Here is a 23073-nt window from a genome sequence, read left to right on the forward strand (position 1 = left end):
GCGGCGGCGGCGGTGGCGGCGGCGGCGGCGCAACGGCAGTGGTGACGGCAGCCTTCGATTTTCCCAGTGTTGGGGTGGATGGGGAAGAGAAGGGTTGTGCTTTCCTCAACTGCTCTCCCCCACCCCCATCTTGGGAAACTCACAGCCCGGGCTGCCGCGGTGTGAGAACAGAGGTGGGATAGATGGCACCCCTCGTTGAGCCCTTTAAGACCACCAAGAGGTCCAACCCCTGAATCTGCATATGCTTTCCCGTCCCTGGGGGGTTATTCTCTAATTCCAGGCAAAGCCTAGACTTTGTGTGGTGGGGAATGAGACGGGCGGCAAAGAAAAGTTTAGAATCAAAGCTTACTTGTTCAAGTAGCAGGGAAGGAAGTCGAGGAGTCCGGCGCTCCCTCTACCGGCTAACTTTATTTAGAAATCCCTGCATAGACAGAGAAAGGAAGGGACTTAGGAACAGGTGTTTTGTCCCTAATTTCTGGAGATGCCTTGGCCTATAGGCTTGTAGTTTCTAGTCAGGTAATTTTCCCCAGAAATTATTTGCTGGCAAGCCTAGAATTTCCTATTTTTTCTCCCTAGTGGGTAACATTCCATATGAAGCTACAGAAGAACAGTTAAAGGACATCTTTTCTGAAGTTGGACCAGTGGTCAGTTTCAGGTAAGGTTCCCTTATTCTTCCGCCAAGTTTCTTCAGGTACCTTTTAGGAATAGATTTTTACTAGTCATTCTTTTAGTGAATTTGAGCAAAGTCCCAGTCCCTGCATGAGATTTCAATGGAGAAGACTTTAGGAGCCAGAATTATAAAGGTTCATCCTAGTGGAGAGATTGAAAAGGAGACCTGTAAGGTGTTCCCTATGTAACGGTTGTGCTCCATTCTTTGGTTCTCTCATTCAGACTGGTATATGATCGAGAAACAGGCAAACCAAAAGGTTATGGTTTTTGTGAATACCAAGACCAAGAAACAGCCCTTAGTGCTATGCGGAACCTGAATGGCCGGGAGTTCAGTGGGAGGGCACTTCGAGTAGACAACGCTGCCAGTGAGAAGAACAAGGAGGAACTAAAGAGTGAGTCTGGTAACAGCAATTTTGTGGGGCAGTGGGCTTGGGGATACAAAAGATTCCCATTTCTGGACTGTGGTAAAATTCTTAGTCCCACAGTATCCGCAAGATAAAGCACTGATTTTGTCAACAAAACATTAAAATCTCACACATTAAAAAACTTCAATAATTAACAACCTAAAGGTTCGTCTCCCTTGAAATCCTTCGTTTACCAGGAGGCTTGTATTTGAGCAGGGGGGATAGGATTGTTATCCAAGCTTAACAATGCTTACTACCCACCTTGGTGATTATTAGAGGTTTAGAATGATGTGATATTTAAATGGCATCCTTTCAGAAATGACCATCTTCAAGAATTCTATGGTCTTGGTGCAGTTAAAAAGATTTGGGAAGCCTGTCTCCTAATGTGAGGTTATAGCTTTTTAATGATTTGTAAAAACTGGCCATGTCACCTTACCAAGATCAACAGAGATAAGGAGAGTAATGCAAAGAGTTTGGGTTTTGTTTTAATACTGTCCATCAGCAACTTCCATTTATTGAGTATTTTGTTAAAATCTGCCAACTGAAGTCATGGCTGCTTAGGAGTTCACGAATTTCAATCTCAGCCAGTTTTTATTTACTACATATATAACCTCAGAGGAAAAAAGTCATAGTGCTAAGAAATACTAGTTGTAGCTATGAGACAAGAGAAATAGACAGAATAAAGCATAGGCAAAAAACAATTATTATGCCTTTTTGCAGATGATACTATGGTATTCATAACCCTGGAGGGTCAACTAAAAATTCATTGGAATAATGACTTAAGCAGAATTGCAGGATATAAAATAAATCCACGTATATCGTTGACATTCCTACATACTACCAATAAAACTGAGTAAGAAGAGATAGAAAAAGTTATTTGACTACAGAACATAGAAAAATACTTGCCAGTCTCCCTAGCAAAATACCCACAAGAACTTGTGAACCCAACTACAAAACTCTTTATGGAAATAGGAGATCTAAATAATTGGAGAACTATTACTTTCTCACAGACAGACCAAACCAATTGGATAAAAATTGACACTACAACTGAATTCCTTTGGTGCTATACCACTCAATCTGCCAAAGGGTTACTTTATAGAGCTGCCAAGAAAATAATAATAAAATTCATTTAGAAAAACAAAAGGTCAAGATTCTCAAAGAAAGTAATGAATAAGAAGAGGCGAGAAGGAAGCCTAACTGTATGTACCAGATCTCAAGCTGTCTCAAAGCAATAATCATCAAAACTAGTTAGTATTAAATAAAGAAAATTCTTTGCAACATATTGCATGCATTATATACCAAAGCAAATGAACCCAGTAGCCTAGAGTTCTTAAATCCAAAGTTCCCAGCTGCTGGAGTAATGGCTTATCATTTAACAAAAACCACTAAGAAAACTGGACTATTGTCTGACAGAATTTAATAGACCAGCACCTTATACCATATACCAATATAAACTCTAAATTGGTATAGGAATCTAGATATTCAAGATCATATATTTGAGGAGCAAGGAAGAAATTGCACTTTAAATCTATGGATAGGGTGTGACTTTGGTTATTTGTTTTAAATTTATGTATTTATTACTAATTATATGTCAAATTTCCATACAAGTTTTCCTGAGTTATATGATCAAACTTATCTCCCTCTCTAGAACCTTCCTTTCACCCACCCCCCATGGGGGCAGACAATTTGACCTGGGTTATACATGTATTATCATGTAAAGCATATTTCTATATTGTTCATTTTTGTGAGTGAGTTATCTAACAAAATCAAAATAGAGTATGACTTAGTAACCAAACAAGGGATATCAAAGATCATGGAAGAGTAAATGCACAATTTTGATAACCTAAAATTGAAATGGATTTGTACAAACAAATCCAATGCAGCTAAGATTAGAAGGGAAACAATTAGGAAAATCTTTTCAGTAAATTTTTTTTTTATGAAGGCTTCCATTTCAATACATAGGAACTTCTATTTATAGGTTCTATTCTTTAATTGACAGTTGTCAAAAAATATGAATGGGGCAGGGGTGTTCAGCTAGGTGGCTCAGTTTGAGATTGAGAGCCTGGCCTAGAGATGGAAGGTCTTGGGTTCAAATGTGGCCTCACGTACTTCCTACCTGTAAGGCCCTGGGCAAGTCACTTAACCCCCATCGCCTAGTCCTTACCATTCTTTTGCTTTGGAACCAATACATGGTATTGATTCTAAAACAGAAGGTAAGGGTTTTAAAGAGGAAAAAAATAAGAATAGTCAGTTCTCTGGGGAAGAAATCCATGTTATCTACAGTCATACCCCAAATCACTAATAATAATAATTTAAAGAAATTGAAACAAAAGGACCCTGAAGTTCCATCTCCCTCCCATGAGATTAGAAAAGGTGACACCTCCCCCCCCCCCAAAAAAAAAATGACAAATATTGGATTGGCTATGGCACAATAGGCATATTGGCACACTGTTAAGAGTTGTGAACTGGTCCAGCCATTCTGGAAGGCAGTTTGGAAGTATAGCCTAGAACAGGGGTCGGCAACCTTTTTGGCCATGAGAGCCATAAATGCCACATTTTTTAAAATGTAATTTCGTGGGGGCAGCTGGGTAGCTCAGTAGATTGAGAGTCAGGCCTAGAGACGGGAGGCCCTAGGTTCAAATCCGGTCTCAGACACTTCCCAGCTGTGTGACCCTGGGCAAGTCACTTGACCCCCATTGCCCACCCTTACCACTCTTCCACCTAGGAGCCAATACACAGAAGTTAAGGGTTTTTAAAAAAATTAAAAATTTAAAAAAAATGTAATTTTGTGAGAGCCGTACAGTGCTCACAGTGCGCACTCCTGTAACAGCGCCTGAAAAAAAAATTGACTTTATGGCTCCTGCAGAAAGAGCCATACATTGCCGACCCTTGGCCTAGAAGTTAATAAGCTGCCTATATTTGATCCAGTCATGCCACCTCTAGCCCTATACCCAAAAAAGATCAAAGAAAGAGGAAGGGGCCCATGTGTGCACAGATATTTATAGCAACTCTTTTTGTAGTGACAAAGAACTAGAAAGAGTGGGGAAGAGGGTTGTTCATAAATTGGGAATAGCTGAGCAAATTAAAATATGTGAATGCTTTTGAATACTATTTTGCCTTAAGAAATGAGGTATGCGCAGCTAAGTGGCACAGTGGATAGAGTGCTAGGCCTGTAGTCTTCCTGAGTTCAAATCCAGGCCCAGACACTTAACTACCTACATGGCCTTCTCAAATCACTTAACCCTGTTTGCCAAAGAAAAAGAAATGTAAAAGACAAATTTCAGAGTAACCTAGGAAGACTCAAAGTAAGCCAAACTGAAGAAACAATTCATACATTGTAAAAATGAGCAACTTTTAAAGACATAAGCGCTGTGATCAGTGCAACGACCATTCAATCTGCCAGAACAGAGGTATCAGACTGATGAGGGGATCTAAGTTCAAATATAATCAACAATTGGTGGGGAGAGGGGGAAGACAAAAGAAAATGTAATTTTTAAAAATCTCTTAAACACTTTTCTCCACCTATATTGAGAAGCACAAGCCTGAAATGGAAATAGGCTTTTATACATTACAGAATGTATGGTTTCATTTAACCCCCACTAAAGAGGAATAGATTATATGGCTTCCTGGTCGTGTTTTAGAGTCCATAGATCTAAGTTCTGAAGCTTTAACCTCAGATCAGCCTCTTTAGCTCCCACTTGAAAGATGACCATTTTCCTTTTTCTATGTCATGCCAATTGCTACTGGAATCCCAGTCAACATGATAAAGAATTTTAGCAATTTTAAAAACTTCTTAAAAACTGAGATGCTTTGATGATGAGCATTTGCTTCCCATAGTCTCCACTCTCAGATACAGGATAGGGGGCGCCCATACCCAAGATATTCCACACTGTGGAGATAGTTGTCCAGATGTGGCTTGTATAAGATTTATAAAACTTTCAATTTATAACAGTTTCAAGATGCTAATATTAACAAGCAGCTCTGTACTTGAAATAATTTGACTTGGAGTTTTGTTTTTGTTTTTGTTGTGTTTGTCCTGATTAGGCCTTGGCACTGGTGCCCCCATCATTGAATCTCCTTATGGAGACCCCATCAGTCCAGAGGATGCTCCAGAATCCATTAGCAGAGCAGTTGCCAGTCTGCCACCGGAACAGATGTTTGAGTTGATGAAACAAATGAAGGTAGGAAATTGATAACATGAGACCTGTTGCATTGAAAGAGCAATCCCAGGTGTGAATAGAAGGTGTAGAGGTGTGGCTGCAGACAAGAGTGCTGCTCTTTGTTTGATTCCTTCAAGGTTTAGTATCACAGGCATCCTCTCTGGCATACTCTTGTACCAGAGAAGTCATGTACTTCTTGCTCTACTAGACCAAGAGGACCTGGTGCATGAGCTATGGGGGACCCATAGAAGATCTGATCCATCTGTTAGAAGGGGTGCTTGAGCATGTTTGTGTGTCTGGGAGGGGGTGGCAATAGGCCTTTGAAGGCCCCAAGTTGAGTGGGGTGTTTACTGCTGGCAGCGTGGAAGCTTCTTCCAGGTAAGGCTTCTCAGGTTCATGGGCCGAGGCTCTCACTGTATTATTTCACACTGTCCCCTTGGGACCTGATTGGCTGTATTTCTTCCCTTAGCTTTGTGTACAGAACAGTCCCCAAGAAGCAAGAAATATGCTGCTACAAAACCCCCAGCTAGCCTATGCTTTACTGCAGGCACAAGTAGTGATGCGAATTGTAGATCCAGAGATTGCACTGGTAAGTTCTGCTGGCCACCTGTGGTGGAAGGCTCAGATTGTCCGATTATCCTGTTACATATATGGCCAGTTGCAACACGTGTTTCTCTCTTTCCTGTAGAAAATTTTACATCGTCAAGCAAATATCCCATCTCTGATTCAAGGTAACCCGCCACCCGGCCAAGGACCTAGTGCTCCAATGAACCAGCCAAATGCTGCAGCCTCTCAACCACAGCCCTTGGTAGGAGTTTGCACATGAGCTCTTCTGACTGTCTTAGAATGTTATTGGCCCCTTGGTGAGAGTATAGTGAAGGCCTGGGGTGGAAGTGAGAAGGAAGTTAAACAAATGAAGCTGCCCAAGTGAAATTCTCAGGTTGTGGCAAGCATGTCTTCTCTGATGGTCTCACTGAGTCCTTGGGAGGGAAGCAATGTATAACTTTTCAAGTTTGGGATTCATAGTGGAATAGTGGAATTGCAATTGGGGGCTTTGATAGAGAGCCAAGCCTTCTCTCCTCACTAGCTGCTCTCTTACTTAGCCTGTCTTCTCTGGCTTTGTGTGGACCTCAAAGGATCGAGTGAGATCATATTTTGAAAGCGCTTAGCACAGTCCCTGGCACATAGTAGGCATTTCCTAAATGTTCATTCCCTTCCTCTCTACGTGAAGAACTTGGAATAAGTAGCTCACAGTGTGAGAAGCACCCTTGCAAAACTGATCTCAACTGAACCCCCCCCCCCCCCAATTCTCTCCATAGACAGGACTCAGAAGCTTTGCCTTCTTAAAAGCATCACTGCTTAGGAGTTTCTCTAAAGAGAGCCTCAGGATCTTACCTTTATTTCTGTTTGGTTTCCCAGCCCCCCAATCAGTGTCAGCTATTAGAGCAATATGATGGCACCACAGCCCCCGTGATTGATTGGGATGTCAAAAGACGAATGTATCCCAGTAATCCAAGAGAAAAAAACATGTGCACGCACGTACGCACACACACATCCTCTGAGGAACTTAAGAGTGCTGTATCTATAGTTCCTTTGCCCTGTGGGAGGGCATACCATCTAGACAGAGATGTTGGGTGGGATGTTTAGAGTGATCGATTGAAGGGAATTTAGGGTTGTCGTCATCAACTAGTGTATTTGTTAAATCCCCACAGGGACATGCCACAGGCTCTGATTTCTTCTCTTGTTCAGGGTGGAATGCATGTAAATGGAGCTCCTCCTCTGATGCAGCCACCTTTGCCAGGTGGCGTTCCAGCACCAGGAGCAATGCCTACTGCCGGACCTGGCCCTGGCCCTTTGGCACCTGGAGGTGAGCTGTGCTTAGGAGTCTTAATGGTATCAGGCTCTTCTAATACTGTCCATAGAGAATTAAGCCTCTTTGTATTCATGTTATCCAGTGAGATAATACTTGAAAAGTGTTTGTAACACCTTGGGGTGCTAGAGAGATGTGACATATCATGGATGTTGTTTGTTCTTTTTCATTCATGACAATCTTGACTCTTTGGGATCCCTTTTGGGGTAACTCAATAAAATAAATATATTGCTTTACATTATTTTCTTTCTGAAAAATATAGGCTGAAATTGTAATTGTGAATGCTTTGAACCTAGTAGAGATAGGAGGAAAGGACTCTTACATTCTTACTCTTGGGTTCTGATCTCTTGCCTGTGGTTTACTGGAGTGCTTTGGGTATTTACTCTGTCTTTAGGATATTGAGAGGTTAAAGTTGGAAAGAAGTGAAGGCCACTTCCCTGTAATTTGCCTTTCATGACATGGTTTGGCCACAGCTCACTGTCTCAGATACACCACATAGAGCCTAAGGCTAAGTTATCCCATGTGTCTAGCCATGGAGTGGCAGGAACACGCACTGGGTAAAAGCAGTGCTGTACAGGTCAAAGACACCCATCTGCCAGGACCTCCTATGCCAAGAGAGAAGCCCCTTGGGAAGAGGTGGCAACTCTCCACTGATGTGTTTCCTAAGGTTTAGAAGGTGCTCATTCTGTGTACGTGGACTAGATGGTGGTCTGTTCAGTGATAACTGCCCCCATTGTTTGATCCACAGGTGCAGTCACTTTGGTGGGGGGGAGAAGGAGCAGGACCAGTGATTGTGAACTTCCTCTTGTGGGCTTACAATTCTATAGAAGGAAGAAGTGATTTGGGGGCCTTTTGTTGTCCTAACTTGGGATCTCCTTGGCCTTTGTTTTCCAGGTGGCATGCCGTCCAAGGTTGGAATGCCAGGCGGTGGGCCTGTCTCCCTAGATCGAGGCCAAGGTAAGTGGATTGGATTGCTGATTAACAGGGATTACTTGTACAGGCATCGGTGATGAGAGTTTAAAGTGCAATTAGCAGCACTTTTTTCTGATGGGTTTGTACATGCTAGCATGTTCTCTCTCTCCCTTTCTCTTTCTCCTTCTCCCCCCACCCCCTCCTACAGCATGGAGCCAGGGTGCATAAAAGGATGGTGGCTTAAAACCCTGCTCAGAGCGGTTGGGGGGAGTACAGGCCAATGAAGCCAACATTGTACCATGACGATGGCAGCATCGTCGGCGTCATTGTGCATTGGCTCTTGGTCACAATAGCAACAGCAACCCCAGACTTCCTGTCTTCTGTCTCCATGTGGCCAGATACTAAAAGCAAAGAAAATGTGGTTCATTTGCAATAAGAGCCAGGAGAAGGGTCTTCTGCCCTTCTCATTGAGACCAGTGATACGGTAGCTTCAACTGCTATTCTCCAAAAATATTCCTCAAATGTCTAGCATTCACTGAGTCTCTGAGGAGTCAAATCTCCCCTCAAGGGGTTCAGAGCAACAGGTCCAGAAAGGAAGGCCCCCAGACAAAGCAGGGCCTTAAGATAAAATATCCCGCCCTCCTTCTCATTTCAAATTGGTGCACTGGGGAAGGTTCCTGAAATGACAGAACCAATAATTCACTCCACAGGTGACTGACAGCAACCAAACACAGTTTCGAGACTTGTCTTGACCTTTCCCTCAGGGTTTATGTGCTTTGAGTGTAGGAAGGGTAGGGATGGAGTATACTACCTTTCTAGCCACAGAAGGAAGACCCATGGGATTCTAAACCTTATGCTCTTGGGGGTTCTTGATAGCGGTTCTTCTTGCATGCCGGTAGAGGGAGCAAGAAGTCAGGCTCCCTCTTGCCTTTCCGTGTTTTGACCTGTCCTAGGATTGTTGTTTCTTGTGCGTGTGTGTGATGGTGAAAGGAGGAGACAGTGAGAAGTCCTGAGAGCTTGGCGTCTCCCTGGCTTCTCCCACCTGTCTGTGTTCCTGGTGCTTTTTGCAGTTGTGCTGTTGACATATGGGTATGGATGGATGTGGGCATGGCTCATCATCCTCTCCAAAGATGATCTCATTCTCTCAAGTGCTTTTTTTCTTCTTCTGAGACTCAGTAACCAACATCATCATGTTGGCTGCTTCTGCTTGTGCCACCCCATGTGCTTTGCAGCCTTTTCACAATCTGCCCTGCCTGCCTTCCACACCTGCCGTGTTTTGCTTGTGAGCATGCGGCCATATTATTGGATGATGACTGTTCACTTTCTAGCTCAAACAACATTTTTAGGAAGAAAATAGATTGTAGCAGAAATAACGATTGAAGGGGGCTAGTGTTGCTTCCTTAGTCAAATTTGGGCAACAGGTTTGATTTGTTTCTTTTTGATGCCTTGGTCACAGACCTCTGGGAATCCCATCTTCCCAAAGTAGAACTGTGGTTTCAGACACACAAAGAAACTAACACAGCCCAAGGAGATTTGGCAGCCCAGGGCAAACAACTGAACTAGGAGTGGTTTTGAGCATTGGTGAGCATGTGTGCAAATCTGCAGTTCTGGGTCTGTGGGTGTGGGTGTTGGAGGTGCGTGTGTAAGCCATTCATGCCTCTGCTCTTTTTCCTTCTCTCTAACTTACTGCTCACCCAGGGAGCCTACAGCACTCGCCCGTGGGACCTGCCGGGCCTACACCAATTGAGCGAGTTCAAGGTACCCATGGTAACTGCAGGTTTCCTGTGCTTGTGATATTCAGGGTGGGGCCTGAAAAGAGGAGAGCCCCAAAGGGCAATACTTTGGCCTGAGCTAGACCTTTATTGGAGGCAGTACTTCTTCCTCTTGGTGGCAGGAGGCTTGGAAGGAATAACAGCGGTCTGTAGGATGGCAAGCAGGCTTTCCCTGGCTAAGGTCCTTGGAAACACAGCAGTGTTCATGTATGCCAAGTTGTGAGCTCCCTTTGTGAGCAAAACACAGGAGTTCCATTCCTCCCAACAAGGGCAGAGAGCACAGCTGGCAATTCCATTTGCACTGCTGATGTTGCATGGGCTCTGTTCATTCCCTGCTTTCTGGTCTTGAATTTCAGAAGTATCCTTTTGGGATGAGGTATTTTGCTGAGCTCGAGGGTATCTGAGTTGTGTTGACTCTGTTGCATAGAGTCATTACTCTGAGTGTCCTTACTTGGTTTTGCACTTTGGTAATTCCCCATTTATTTCCATGGCAGTGCCAATGCCAGACCCCAGGGCCCCTATGCAACGTGGACCTATGCCTGCTGGCGGCCCACCTCCCCGAGGTCTTTTAGGAGATGCTCCAAATGACCCACGTGGAGGGACTTTGCTCTCAGTCACTGGAGAAGTAGAACCCAGGTAAGCAAGCACAAACCGAGAAGGACGAGCTATAACTTAACTCGTGCCCCCTCGCTTGGGGCAAAGACTTTCCCTATCAATCATGCCAAAAAAGTGCCATATGCTCAGATGCTGTCCGAGACTAAGTGCATCGTGGAACAGAACTGCAGATTGCAGAAGGGCACATCAGCCTGGGCTAACTGTGGCTATTGTTTCCTCAGCAATCTTCCATAAGTGCCCAACGGTGGAAGGTCAAGCATTTGGACAGGGTGGTGTGAGATGCATAGCATTATGTGGTCTAGACAACATATATCTGCATATGTGTAACAAAATAGCATGTTACTACATACGATTTGACGTAGCTCCCCATTGGAGAATCATGCTACCATTTGAGAACATGAGTGTCCTGTTGAGTGGGACAATGTTCATCAGGTGGCCATTTGTGGCTGTTTTTCTGTGGTAATTCTAGCAATACATAAATTATTGAATAGCACCACTAAGGGTATATTTAGTTGTCCAGCAACAATGATCTTCCTCCCGCGGGTATATAGAGTTAAGCTTTGGTGTCAGGTTTATTTTTAGTCTCTTGCTTCTTCACCCTTTCCTGGATGACTCCTTTTTTGCCTTTCCCTTTTTTCTGTCTACAGAGGTTACCTGGGGCCACCCCATCAGGGTCCTCCCATGCACCACGTCCCTGGCCATGACAGCCGTGGTCCTCCACATGAGATGAGGGGAGGACCACTGGGAGAGCCCCGGCCTCTCATGGGAGAACCCAGAGGACCTATGCTAGATCAGAGGGGTCCACCCATGGATGGCAGAGGTAAGGGGAAACCCATTACATGGAGCCAGCTACATTCCTTGCTGTAACTTGTGAGCCAAGAGTCAAGAGTTTTGATGTAACTTCTTTGTAGTGGTCACAGTTCATTGGGGAAACGGATTAGCAACCCTTCTAATATTTGTATTCAAGTTAGGTTTAAACGTGGGTTTTTGTTTTTATTTTTTTAAACCCCTTAACTTCTGTGTATTGGCTCCTTGGTGGAAGAGTGGTAAGGGTGGGCAATGGGGGTCAAGTGACTTGCCCAGGGTCACCCAGCTGGGAACTGTCTGAGGCCAGCTTTGAACCCAGGACCTCCCATCTCTAGGCCTGACTCTCAATTCACTGAGCTACCCAGCTGCCCCCAGGTTTTTGTTTTTAAAAGAAAATGGGAGGGAAAAAAGCCTCATATAGTAGGAAAGAAATGTGGATGCAGCAATCTTGAGTCCAGAGGGCTGATAGTAAAATGCACCTTCTTCTCAGAAGACTGACAAACATCAGGCATGTGAATGTAGCAAAGCAGGCATTCGTTGTTAGGTCAGGCCAATATATTGGGTGGTTTTGTTGTGGGGGACTGGGGCGCAACCATCAGACAGTTCTTAAAAGAAATGAAGATGAAATAGAGTAATTGGCTAGGAGTATGTGACTTGTTCAGTGGACAAGAAATTGGAGTCCAACTTTAAGTTGAATTAAATGCTTGAATTTGGTTCATTTTCTCAGTGTTCATTTTGTCCAAGTGGTATGTCACAAGCAAATGCTTGTCTTCCACTTGCTAGTGATGGTTCTCCTTAACCACAGGTGGAAGAGACCCCCGAGGGATGGATGCCAGAGCAATGGAAGCCAGAGCAATGGAGGCTAGAGGCATGGATGCTAGAGCAATGGAAGCCAGGGGGATGGAGGCCCGCAGCTTAGAGTCAAGAGCAATGGAAGCTAGAGGCATGGATGCAAGAGGAATGGAAGCAAGAGGCCCTGGCCCCAGAGGCCCAATGCCCGGGGGACTCCAGGGACCTGGACCAATCAACATGGGAGCCGGTGGCCCTCAGGGACCCAGGCAGGTATGTATATCCTCACATCCTCTCTTAATCATCACTGAGTATTCTAGACAGGGCTGGTTGGTCATTTCTTCCTTGCTTTGTCTCAAGTTCTTAGGAATGGGAGGCATGGTGAATAAGATTCAAATTCAGGCGTGTTTTATGCTGTTCATTTTTGACCACTACAGTTGTGTCCTGGAGACTGATGTTTCCCATCTGGGCCGCTATGGCTATTGTATTCAGGGCCAAGACCTGGATTTTATTTGATTTTTTTTTTATGTTTTAATTTTTATTTTATTTTAATAACAAATTTCCACATAAGTTTTCCAAAGTTATATGATTTGTGTTGTCTCCCTCCCAGAGTTGATAAGCAATTCAATTTGGGTTATACATGTACTGTTACACAAAACATTTCCATATTATTCATTTTTAAGTGAATAATTATATAAAGCCAAAACCCCAAACTACCAAAATAAACAAGTGATAAATCATGTGTTTTCATCTACATTTATACTCCAACAGTTCTTTCTCTAGAGATGGATAGTATTCTTTATCCTAAGTCTCTCAGAATTGTCCTGGATCATTGTGTTGCTGTTAAATCACATTTGATCATCCCACAATATTTCAATTACTATGTACAATGTTCTCCTGGTTCTGCTCATTTCCCTCTGCATCAATTCATGTAGGTCTTTTTAGCTCTTTCTGAAATCATCCTGTTCAATATTCCTTACAGCACAATAGTATTTCATCACCATTATATACCACATTTAATTTAGCCATTTCCCAATTAATGAACATCCCTTTAGTTTCTGATTCTTTGCCACCACAAAAAGTGCAACTGAATATTTTTGTACAAACAGGTCCTTCCCTTTTTTAAAAAAATTTCTTTGGGATACAGAACTAGTAGTGGTATTTCTGGATTAGAGGGTATGCATTCTTTTATAGCCCTTTGGGCATAATTCCAAATTGGCCTCCAGAATGTTTGAATCATTTCACAACTCCACCAGCAATGCATTAGTGTCCCAATTTTGCCACATTCCCTCCAACATTTATCATTTTCCTTTACTTTCATATTGGCCAATCTGAGAGGTGTGAGATGCTACCTCAGAATTGTTTTAATTTGCATTTCTCTGATCAAGAGGGATTTAGAAAATTTTTTTCATTTGATTATTGATAGCTTTGGTTTCTTCATCTGAAAATTGCTTGTCCATATCTTTTGACCATTTGTCAATTGAGGGATGACTTGGATTCTTATTAATTTGACTTAATTATAAATTTGAGAAATTAGACCTTTATGGGGAAATTTGTTATAAAAAATTTTTCCCAGTTTATTGTTTCTCCTCTAAACTTGGTTACATTGGTTTTGTTTGCACAAAACCTTTTTAATTTACTATAATCAAAATTATTCATTTTACATCTTGTGATGTTCTCCATCTCTTGTTTGATCATAAATTCTTCCCTTCTCCATAGTTTTGATAGGTAAACTATTCTACATTCCCCTAATTTACTTACAATATCACTCTTTATGTTTAAATCATATGCCCATTTTGACCTTATCTTGGTATAGGGTGTCCAAACCCAATTTTTGCCATACCGTTTTCCAGTTTTCTCAGCAATTTTTGTCAAATATTGAGTTCTTATCCCAATACCTGGGATCTTTGGGTTTATCAAACTATATTGTTGAGGTCATTTACCCCTAATCTTTTCCATTGTTCTATCTACCCTTCTATTTTTCTTAGCCAGGACCAGATTATTTTGATGATCACTGCTTTATAGTACAGTTTAAGAGCTGGCACTGCTAGACCACCATCCTTCACATTATTTTTCATTAGTTCCTTCAATATTCTTGACCTTTTGTTCTTCCAGATGAGTTTTATTGTTGTTTTTTCTAGTTCAATAAAATAGTTTTTTGGTAGTTTGCTAGGTATGGCACTGAATAAGTAAATTAATTTAGGTAGGATTGTCATTTTTATTATATTATCTTGGCCTACCCATGTGCAATTAATGTTTTTCTAATTGTTTAGATCTAATTTTATTTTGTGAAAAGTGCTTTGTAATTGTGTTTGTATGATTCCTATGTTTGTCTTGACAAATAGATTCTCAAATATTTTATAGTGTCTTCAGCAGTGATGGGCAAACTTTTTAAAGAGGGGGCCAGAGGGAAGGAAATGCTCATCTGTCAGTCTGTTTCTAAGGCAACTCTTTCCAAGTTTCATTGTATTGTATCCTACTCGTTGTATTCGTCATATTAGGAATAATGTCTCTTGGCCACATCTAACATTTCAGGGGGCCACATCTGGCCCACAGCTGTAGTTTGCCCATCACTGATCTAGAGTGATTTTAAATGGAGTTTTCTCTTTCTAACTCTTGCTGTTCAGTTTTGTTGGAAGTGTATAGAAATGCTCCTGATTTATGTGGGTTTTGTTTTGTATCCTGCAATTTTACTGAAATTATTAATTATTTAAACTAGTTTTTTTAGTTGATTTTCTAGGATTCTCGTATCCATAAATGGTGATAGTTTAGCTTCTTTGTCTACTTTAATTCCTCAGTTTCTTTTTCTTCTGTATTTGCTAAAGCTAGCATTTCTAGTACAATACTAAATAATAGAGGTGATAATGGGCATCCTTGCTTCACTCCTGATCTTATTGGGAAACTTATCCCCAACTTATCCCCATTGCAGATGATACTTGATGGTGGTTTTAAATTACTATTTACTATTTTAAGGAACGGTCCTTTTATTCCTCTGCTTCCTAGTATTTTCAATAGGAATGGGTGTTTTATCTTGTCAAAGGCTTTTTTGCATCTATTGATAATCTTGTGATTTCTGTTAGTTTGATTATTGATATGGTCAATTATGCTGATGGTTTTCCTAATATTAAACCATCCTTGCATTCCTAGTATAAATCCCACCTGGTCATAGTGGATAACCCTTGTGATGATCTTACTGAGGTCTTTTTTGCTAGTATTTTATTTAAGATTTTTGCATTCATGTTTATTAAAGAGATTGGTCTGTAGTTTTCTTTCTCTGTTTTTGGTCTACCTGCCTTTGGAATCCATACTATATTTGTGTCATAAAAAGAATTTGGTAAGATTCCTTCTTTGCTTATTTTGTCAAATAATTTGTATAGTATTGGGATTCGTTGTTCTTTAAATGTTTGATAGAATTCACTTGTGAATCCATCCAGCCTTGGGGACTTTTTCATTGATAGCTTGTTCAATTTCTTTTTCTGATAGGATTATTTAAGTATTCTGTTTCCTTTTTTGTTAATCTAGGCAATTTGTATTTTTGTAAATATTCATCCATTTCACCTAAATTATCAGATTTATTGTCAGAAAATTGGGTGAAATCGCTCCTAATAATTGCTTTAATTTCCTTTTCATTTTTAATTCTGGTAATTTGATTCCCTTCTTTTTTTTTTAAATAAAATTAACCAATATTTTTATCTATTTTATTTGTTTTTTCATAGAACCAGCTCTTTGTCTTGTTTATTAGTTCAGTAGTTCTTTTACTTTCAATTTTATTAATTTCACCTTTGATTTTTTTGTTTTTGTTTTTTTTATTTTTTAGGATTTCTAACTTAGTCTTTTTCTGAAGATTTTTAATTTGTTCTTTATCTGGTTTTTTTGCATGTCCAATTCATTGATCTGCTTTTTCTCTATTTTATTAATATAAGTGCTCAGGGATATAAATTTTCCTGAGTACTGTTTTGGCTTATATTCCCTATATTTTGATATATCAAAATAATTTCATTATTGTCATTCTCTTCGGTGAAATCAGTAGTTGTTTCTATGATTTGTTTTTTGATCTGCCAGTTTTGAAGAATTAGATTATTTAGTTTCTAATTTAATTTTTAAATTTGCTTCTCCATGCACCCTTATTATTTTTTGTTTAGATTTATGTAGTTCTGCTAGGGGGAGGTTGAGGTTCCCCACTAGTATAGTTTTACTATTTCCTCCTTTAGCTCCTTTAGTTTCTCTTTTAAAAATCTGGAAGCTATGCCATTTGGTGCATCTATGTTAAGTATTGATATTTCTTCATTGTCTATTCTACCTTTTATCAAGATATCAGTTGAAGCTTCATAGATTCTGCTCCAGCCTCTGTGTATGTCTACCTGCCTCAACTGTGTTTCTTATAAACAACATATGTTAGGATTCTGGTTTTTAACCCGCATTAGCTTCTATTTGCCCAATTCTAATTTTTAAAGACTAAATTTCTTCTATGACCTTTGGATTCTCTTTTTTTCCATTTGGTCCATTCTAGTTTTCATGGCACTCTTTTTCTTCATTGGATTTTTGTGCCTATTTTTCCTGTTGACCAATTCTTATTTTAAGCTGTTATATTCTTTTTGCATGACTTTCATTTCTTTTTCCCATTTTTCTTTGACCTGCCTTATTTGATTTTTGTTTTTGATTTGATTTCTTTTTTTAATTCTTTCAGAGCTTGAAACCAATTCCTATTTTTTGTTTTTGTTTTAAGTTTTGCATGTGGTTGCTCAGATCTCACCATTCCCTGTTAGTTCTGTGTTTTGCTGTTTTTCCCCATAGAAATTTTTGAGGTTTAAGTGTTTCTTTTGCTGTTTGCCCCCCTTTCCCAGGCTTTTTTTGCCTGTGGCCTGGGAATTCTTAAAGCTGCTGATTCTGTCTCCTCTACTGCCGGCTTGCTGGGATTAGCATTGGGAGCTATTTTTCCCTGGGTCGAGGGCTTCACCACAGCAGTGCAGGCTTGAAAGGGCCCCATGCTGTGGGCTGGTGCTAACTTCAAACTTGTTTAGCTCTTCCCTCCAAGTCCCCAGTGGGAGTTTATGCTCATTGGCTCTCCTTTACTTTTCCTCTTTTGATCATCATCAGGTTGCACCCATTTCATAAAGATCTTTGTGGTCCATCTTAATTGCTCTAGTATTCCATTGAATTTCTACCACATGGTATTTAGCCATTCCCATTGGGCTGAAGAGACCTGAGTTCAAGGTTCTTGCTACCCTAGGCAAGACACTGAATCTCCCAGGATTCTAGGCAGTTCTCTTACAGCTTTGTTACAGGGAAGGTGCCCATCTGCAACACAAGTTTCCCTCTTCATACCTTTTACTCCCTTTCTGGTGTCTTTTTGTTCCCTCCTTCCTTCTCACCCTACCATCTCATTATTATCTGCTTCTGCCCTTTCTCAAACTCTGTTCATGAACGAGAACCTGGAGCAGAAGGACCCCTTCTATCAAATGTTGCCTGTTTTTTAATGGGATGATCAGATAAGTTGAACATGCTTTTTCCCATAAGTTAACAATTGCTCTCTACATCTGTAGTCATCTGCCCTTGATTCTCTCCCCTCCCTGTCCCGGCAATCTGGGTAGATAACCCTCTGCAGAAAAAGAATCCCCCCACCACCACCACCACCACCTTCCCCAAGCTCGATAACATGTCCAATTGGACTTTAGCAGCTCTATTAATGAAGTTCCTGAAGAAGGAAGTTTAAACCTGCAGCAGAGGTAGTACAATATTCATAATTGTATTTGTGCCCTTCTTTTGCTATTAGGCTGTGGAGAATTCCTAGTGACCACTTGGTTTCTCTTTTCTGGTGAATGCTTTGAAGCTCAAAATCTTAAAAATAGATAAAAATAAAATGAAAAATGAGCAAAAGCTTAGAGCAGAATTTAAATTTTGGGACTAAGTGAAGTCCACTGCAATTAGTAAGCCCCAGGGTATGAGCTAATACTCAGTTCCCAGTGGATTTTGTAAGGGGGAAAAGAGGTTATTTGGTTGGATATTGATATTTAAATGTGTGGTCGACAAGGAACAGAATAAATACCAATTCCTAAAATGATTTTAGTAATTTATTTACAAAATACAGGAGAGAATGGAAGTAGAGAGATGAGAAGAGGGTAGAGTCAGAGATCTAGCTTAAAGAACTAGATTTGTATTCAAGTCTGGGCTTTACTCCGGCAGGGCTCCAGAAGCCCAGCTGGAGAGCCCAAAAGTCAATTAACAAGGGGTTTAGCCACTAGAGCTTCTCCCAATCAAGGGAGCCTCTCTGAGGCTAGTACCTCCTGGGAAGTTAAGGTAGTCAGTCAGCCTTCTTCACTCACCACATGTAGTTCTAAAGGAAAGATTTAAGAACAGTCTCACCAAGGTCCCAGGGTCCCAGCCAGAGCTCCTCCAGGTCCAAGTCATGAAAAGAAGAGTAGAGTTGAACTTGCTGAACTCTCTTTTAAAGGGGCTTCTTTTGCATCACTTCCTTGCCTTCCTCTTAGTTTATGTGTCCAATCACAACAGATGCTTTTCTTAGGATTACCCAGGAGGCAGTCAGTCAATTCTGATTCGTCATTCACTCTAGCACACACCAGGCCTGGTGTTTTATCCACTGTGCTACTCAGCTGCTTCCCTCAAGTGCATTTTCTCCCCACCCCCCTTTAAAAAAAAATCCCTTACCTTCTGTTTTAGAATCAAAATACTAAGTGATGGTCCCAAGGCAGAAGAGAAGGGCTAGGCAATGGTGGGTTGTAGACCTCCCAACTTGTGAGTTAAGTGGAGTCGTGTCCACTTTTGGTGATTAGATTTGAGAATGGGCCAGGTAGTTTTAATCTCATTATCACAGTTTTCACATTAGGATTTGAGGGATGGATGCAAAGGAGCAACCCAATAGTCTTGTCAATTGAAAGTTGTTGCCTGGAAGCAGGCAGTGATGACTGAACTTGCCAGTTGTCCATCCAAACAGGTTGCCCTGAGTGGGAGCCCCCTTTCATGGCATAAGTATTTCAGGGGCTCAGTTTCTGGGGTTTGAGATGTGGGAGTGACCAGAACTTGGACTTTCAGACCAATGAGGCGTTATTGGACCTTGTTCTGTCTTTTTGCAGGGTACAACTATTGTTTAGATTTGCTAATGAAAAATTATCTGAGGCTATCTTTTCTGGGAAGGCTAGGTGTAGGGCCTTTGGTTAAAAAAAAAAATTAAAAGCTCTTATTTTGGACTCAGCCCTAGGGGGAGCCAGAGCCTTGTAGTTCTTGGTTTTGGTTTTTTTCCCCTTTTTTAAAAAGCCTCCTTGGCTGGTATTGCTACTTATCCTGGCTGGCTGGCTGGCTTTCATCAGTTCTAGCTCTCATCACAGGTGTTACCACATTTCCTAAAGAATAGGTCTCATCTATCTTGTCTTTGTCATCTGGCTTACCTTCTATGACAGGTGGCACTAATTTTCCTACAAAACACACCCTGAGTAGACCGTTGTCATGGCCTGTGCTTATTCCTTCCATTGCTTTTGTGGTCTTACTGCTGTAGTTATGGTGATAATGGACATCCTCGCTTCCCCCCCTTGATCTTACTCAAAAGTGGCCTAGTGTATCCCCATTACAAATAATGGGGTTTTAAATACATATGGTTTGGGGGGTTTTTTGCTTGCATTTTTTTATTGTCATGCAAAACACACTTCCATATTGGTCGTTGTTGTACATTCGAATTTTTAAGAAAGCTTCCATTTATTTCCTGTGTTTTCTGGCATTTTTAATAGGAATGGGTGGAGGTTTTTTTCTGCATCTCTTGAGATAATCCTGTGATTTCCATTGATATGGTTAATTATGTTGATAGTTTTCCTCATGTTGAACCAACCCTGCATTCCTGGTATAATACTGAACCTGGATATCATAATGAAGGATCTTTGTGGCATATTGCTGCAGTCTCCTTGCTAGCATTTTATTTAAAATTTTTGCTTCAATATTCATTACGGAAATTGGTCTAGAGTTTTTCTGGTTTAGATATTAAAACCCTGTTTATGTTACAGAGAGAATTTGGTAGCACTAGCATTTTTTTCTAGCAGTTTCTATAATGTTGGAATTCATTGTTCTTTAAATGCTTGGTAGGATTCTCTTGTAGATCCATCTGGTTCTCAGGTTCTTTTTCCTAAAGAAAGCATTTATGCTTGTTCCGTTTCTTTTTTATACTGGATTTATTTAAGTGTTCTATTTCTTCTGTTAATCTGGGTAATTTTGCAGCCTCCATAGCAGGCCTTACCATGTTTCCCTCTGACTCTGTCTCTTTTTCTAGCTCCCATGACAGGTGTTAGTTATTACTTTTACTACAAATCATGCCCTGTCGGTCTGCCTTGCCTTTTTCTCACTCACTCTTTACTTCCAGTGTCTACAACAGGTGTTAACTACTTTTTTTACAAATAAACACACTCCCGTAATCCGAGAGGTATATTTTCTCATGGCTTCTCCAGGGACAACCATAGTCGTCATAATTATGCAACTTTCTTTGGGGATTTTTCTCTTTAGGTTGTCATTGTTTCTGCTTCTACTTCCTTGACTACAACAGAGTTTCTCCGATTTTCTCCAATATGTTATTTCTTACAATGTTTTTCTATGATAATTCATTTATTGAAGCCATTCTCCTATTTGATGAGTATTTTGCTTTGTTTACCTTTTTTGGCTACCCCAGAGAGTGCTGCTCTGATTATTAGGATATATATACAGGACCTTTCTTTCTTCCTTTGATCTTGGGGTTAGGGCAAACCCTTCTTAGGGCATGTGACCAGAGGTGGCGTGGATCTCTTCAGCCAAGGGGTATGGATATTTAGGTATTTTGAAGGTCATAATTCCATTTTGTTCTCTTGAGTGGTTGAACTAATTCACAGCTCTACCAAGAGCATTTTAGTGGGCCCCACCTATACTTATTTCTTCTAGACACTGATTTTAATTCCTTGTTATTTGTGATTCTTTGTGTCCTTCCCTTTTTGGATATCCAGGTCCCGGGCATGCAGGGATCTGGTCTGCAGGGTGGCGGTCAGCCTGGGGGATTTAGTCCTGGACAGAACCAAGTTACTCCGCAGGATCATGAAAAGGTAATCTTTATTCTCTCTACAGAATGAGGCTGCAGTGTGAGCAGTATCCTTGTATGGGGGATTTTCTGTGTCCATTCAGTAGTGGTGCCCATGGGCCTGGGCCTGGAAACCGTATGAGGTTTATATAGTCTGCTCTTGGGTTGGTCTACCAATAATGACTCTTTTGTAGAAGGTGGAAAGAACTGGAGAGCTGCTGCCTACGTTCCCTTCCATCCTTCACTCTATAAAAATTGTAGTTGAGTTCCTGCTGATGAGGCAGCTAGGTGTTACTATGGATAACGTGTTAGACTTGGTTTGGGAAAGATCCAAGTTTGAATCCTTCTCAGATCTCTCCTAGCTTTGTTACCCTGGGCAAGTCACCTAATTGAGTTTCCTCAGCTCTGAAATGGAGTTAATAATAGCAGCTCCCTCCTAAGGTGGTTGTGAGGACCAAACGAAATAGTGTTTGCAAAGTAATTGATAACCCTTAAAGTACTCTAAATGCTAGCAATTATTATTATTTCTGCTTTTCTATTAGATCATTGTGGGAAGCTCATGTGTGATAGGAATAACGATAGCAAATATGGTTTGCATATGGTGGTTTACAGATATTCTTTCCTTAGATACCACTGCCCTATGAGATCACTGCTATTATTACCTATATTTTACAAATGAGGACATGTATGTTCAGAGAGGGGAAGTGACTGGGGTGAAATTTGAACTTGGGTCTGCCTGAGTCCAAGTTCAGGTTTCCACCATACTTGGCTGCTTCTGGGCCTGGCGGTGGAAGACCTCTCCAGCCTGCAGGCTCCTAAAATAAGCCATGGGACCTTTGGGCTCCTCCAGGCCATGACCTGAGTGTGTTTTGATTCGCATGCAGCCTTCTCTGTCTGCCTTTTCCCCACCACCTTCTAATTGCCTGCTGTTTCCTTTGTCTAAAGTGGCTCTTCCCCCCCCCCCCCCCCCCCCTTGATGTCCTCTTCCCCTACGGCCAGCTCAGTGGCAATGGGGATTTGCTTAGCTGCCCTTCTTACAGTTCTGTAATTGTCTTGCTTTCCATTCACAGGCTGCTTTGATTATGCAAGTGCTCCAACTGACCGCAGACCAAATTGCTATGCTGCCTCCTGAGCAACGGCAGAGTATCCTGATTTTAAAGGAACAGATACAGAAATCTACTGGTGCCCCTTGAATGGTGAGCAAATGGATACCCAGCTGGGGAGGGCAGCGGGCTGGAGTATTCTGCTCAGGCTGCTTCTATCCTCACCCAGAAAGCTCAGCCTGAGGATCTTTCTTTGTTTCTCTTCATCTCTATTCTGCTTCTTTAGAGCCAGTCCAGTCCCCAGGAAGAGAAGTGATCCTGTGTAGGTTCTGAGTTAATCACCCTGGATGTGCTAATACCTGGAGCATTTCAATAAAGTGACTGCATATCATAGGAACCAGTATATTTTCTTATTTATTAAATTAAATTTTTTTCCAATTACATATAAGTTTCCAACATTTTTCAAAGAATGTTGAGTCTCAAATTCTCTCCCTCTAATCCCCACCCCTGTTGATACGATAAGCAATCTTATATAGATTTTACATGTACAGTCATGTAAGACACTTCCCCGTTGATCTTTTTGTGGAAGGAAACTCAAAAAAAAAAAGTGAAAAAAGTTTGGTCTGGATTCAGACTCTTATCAGTTCTTTTTTCTGAAAGCAGATGGCATTTTTTATCATGAGGCCTTTGGGATAGTTTGGGATCATTTTATTGCTGAGAATAGCTGTTGTTCATAGTTACTTATTGTGTTCTCCTGGTTCTGCTTATTTCACTCTGCTTCTGTTTATGTAAATCTTTCCATTACAATCATATACTATAAATTACTCAGCCATTCCCAGTTGATGAAGATCCCCTTACTTTCCAATTCTTTGTGTCATCCCCCTCCCCACTCCCCCAAAGAGCTGCTCTGAATATTTTTGTACATGTAGGTCCTTCCCCTTTTTGTTTTTAATCTCTGGGATACAAATCTAGTAATGGTATTGCTGGGT

At 41.2% G+C, this 23073-nt stretch overlaps 1 protein-coding gene across 1 annotated transcript in view; it reads left to right on the forward strand.

Annotated features, from left to right (window-relative positions):
- Positions 1-22647, forward strand: part of CSTF2 (cleavage stimulation factor subunit 2) — a 75681-nt gene extending 53034 nt beyond the window's left edge. Inside the window, exons 2-14 of the mRNA XM_044682833.1 lie at positions 577-655; positions 892-1061; positions 5118-5254; positions 5703-5822; positions 5922-6041; positions 6983-7100; positions 7998-8060; positions 10282-10423; positions 11050-11222; positions 12015-12271; positions 20971-21066; positions 22112-22237; positions 22371-22647. Of these exons, the coding sequence (XP_044538768.1) occupies positions 577-655; positions 892-1061; positions 5118-5254; positions 5703-5822; positions 5922-6041; positions 6983-7100; positions 7998-8060; positions 10282-10423; positions 11050-11222; positions 12015-12271; positions 20971-21066; positions 22112-22234 (1598 nt within the window). The 3' untranslated portion in view covers positions 22235-22237; positions 22371-22647. The remainder of the gene's footprint in view (positions 1-576; positions 656-891; positions 1062-5117; positions 5255-5702; positions 5823-5921; positions 6042-6982; positions 7101-7997; positions 8061-10281; positions 10424-11049; positions 11223-12014; positions 12272-20970; positions 21067-22111; positions 22238-22370) is intronic.
- Positions 22648-23073: the final 426 nt, after the last annotated feature.

Source organism: Gracilinanus agilis, chromosome X, assembly GCF_016433145.1.
Source record: "Gracilinanus agilis isolate LMUSP501 chromosome X, AgileGrace, whole genome shotgun sequence".
Taxonomy (NCBI): Eukaryota; Metazoa; Chordata; class Mammalia; order Didelphimorphia; family Didelphidae; genus Gracilinanus; species Gracilinanus agilis.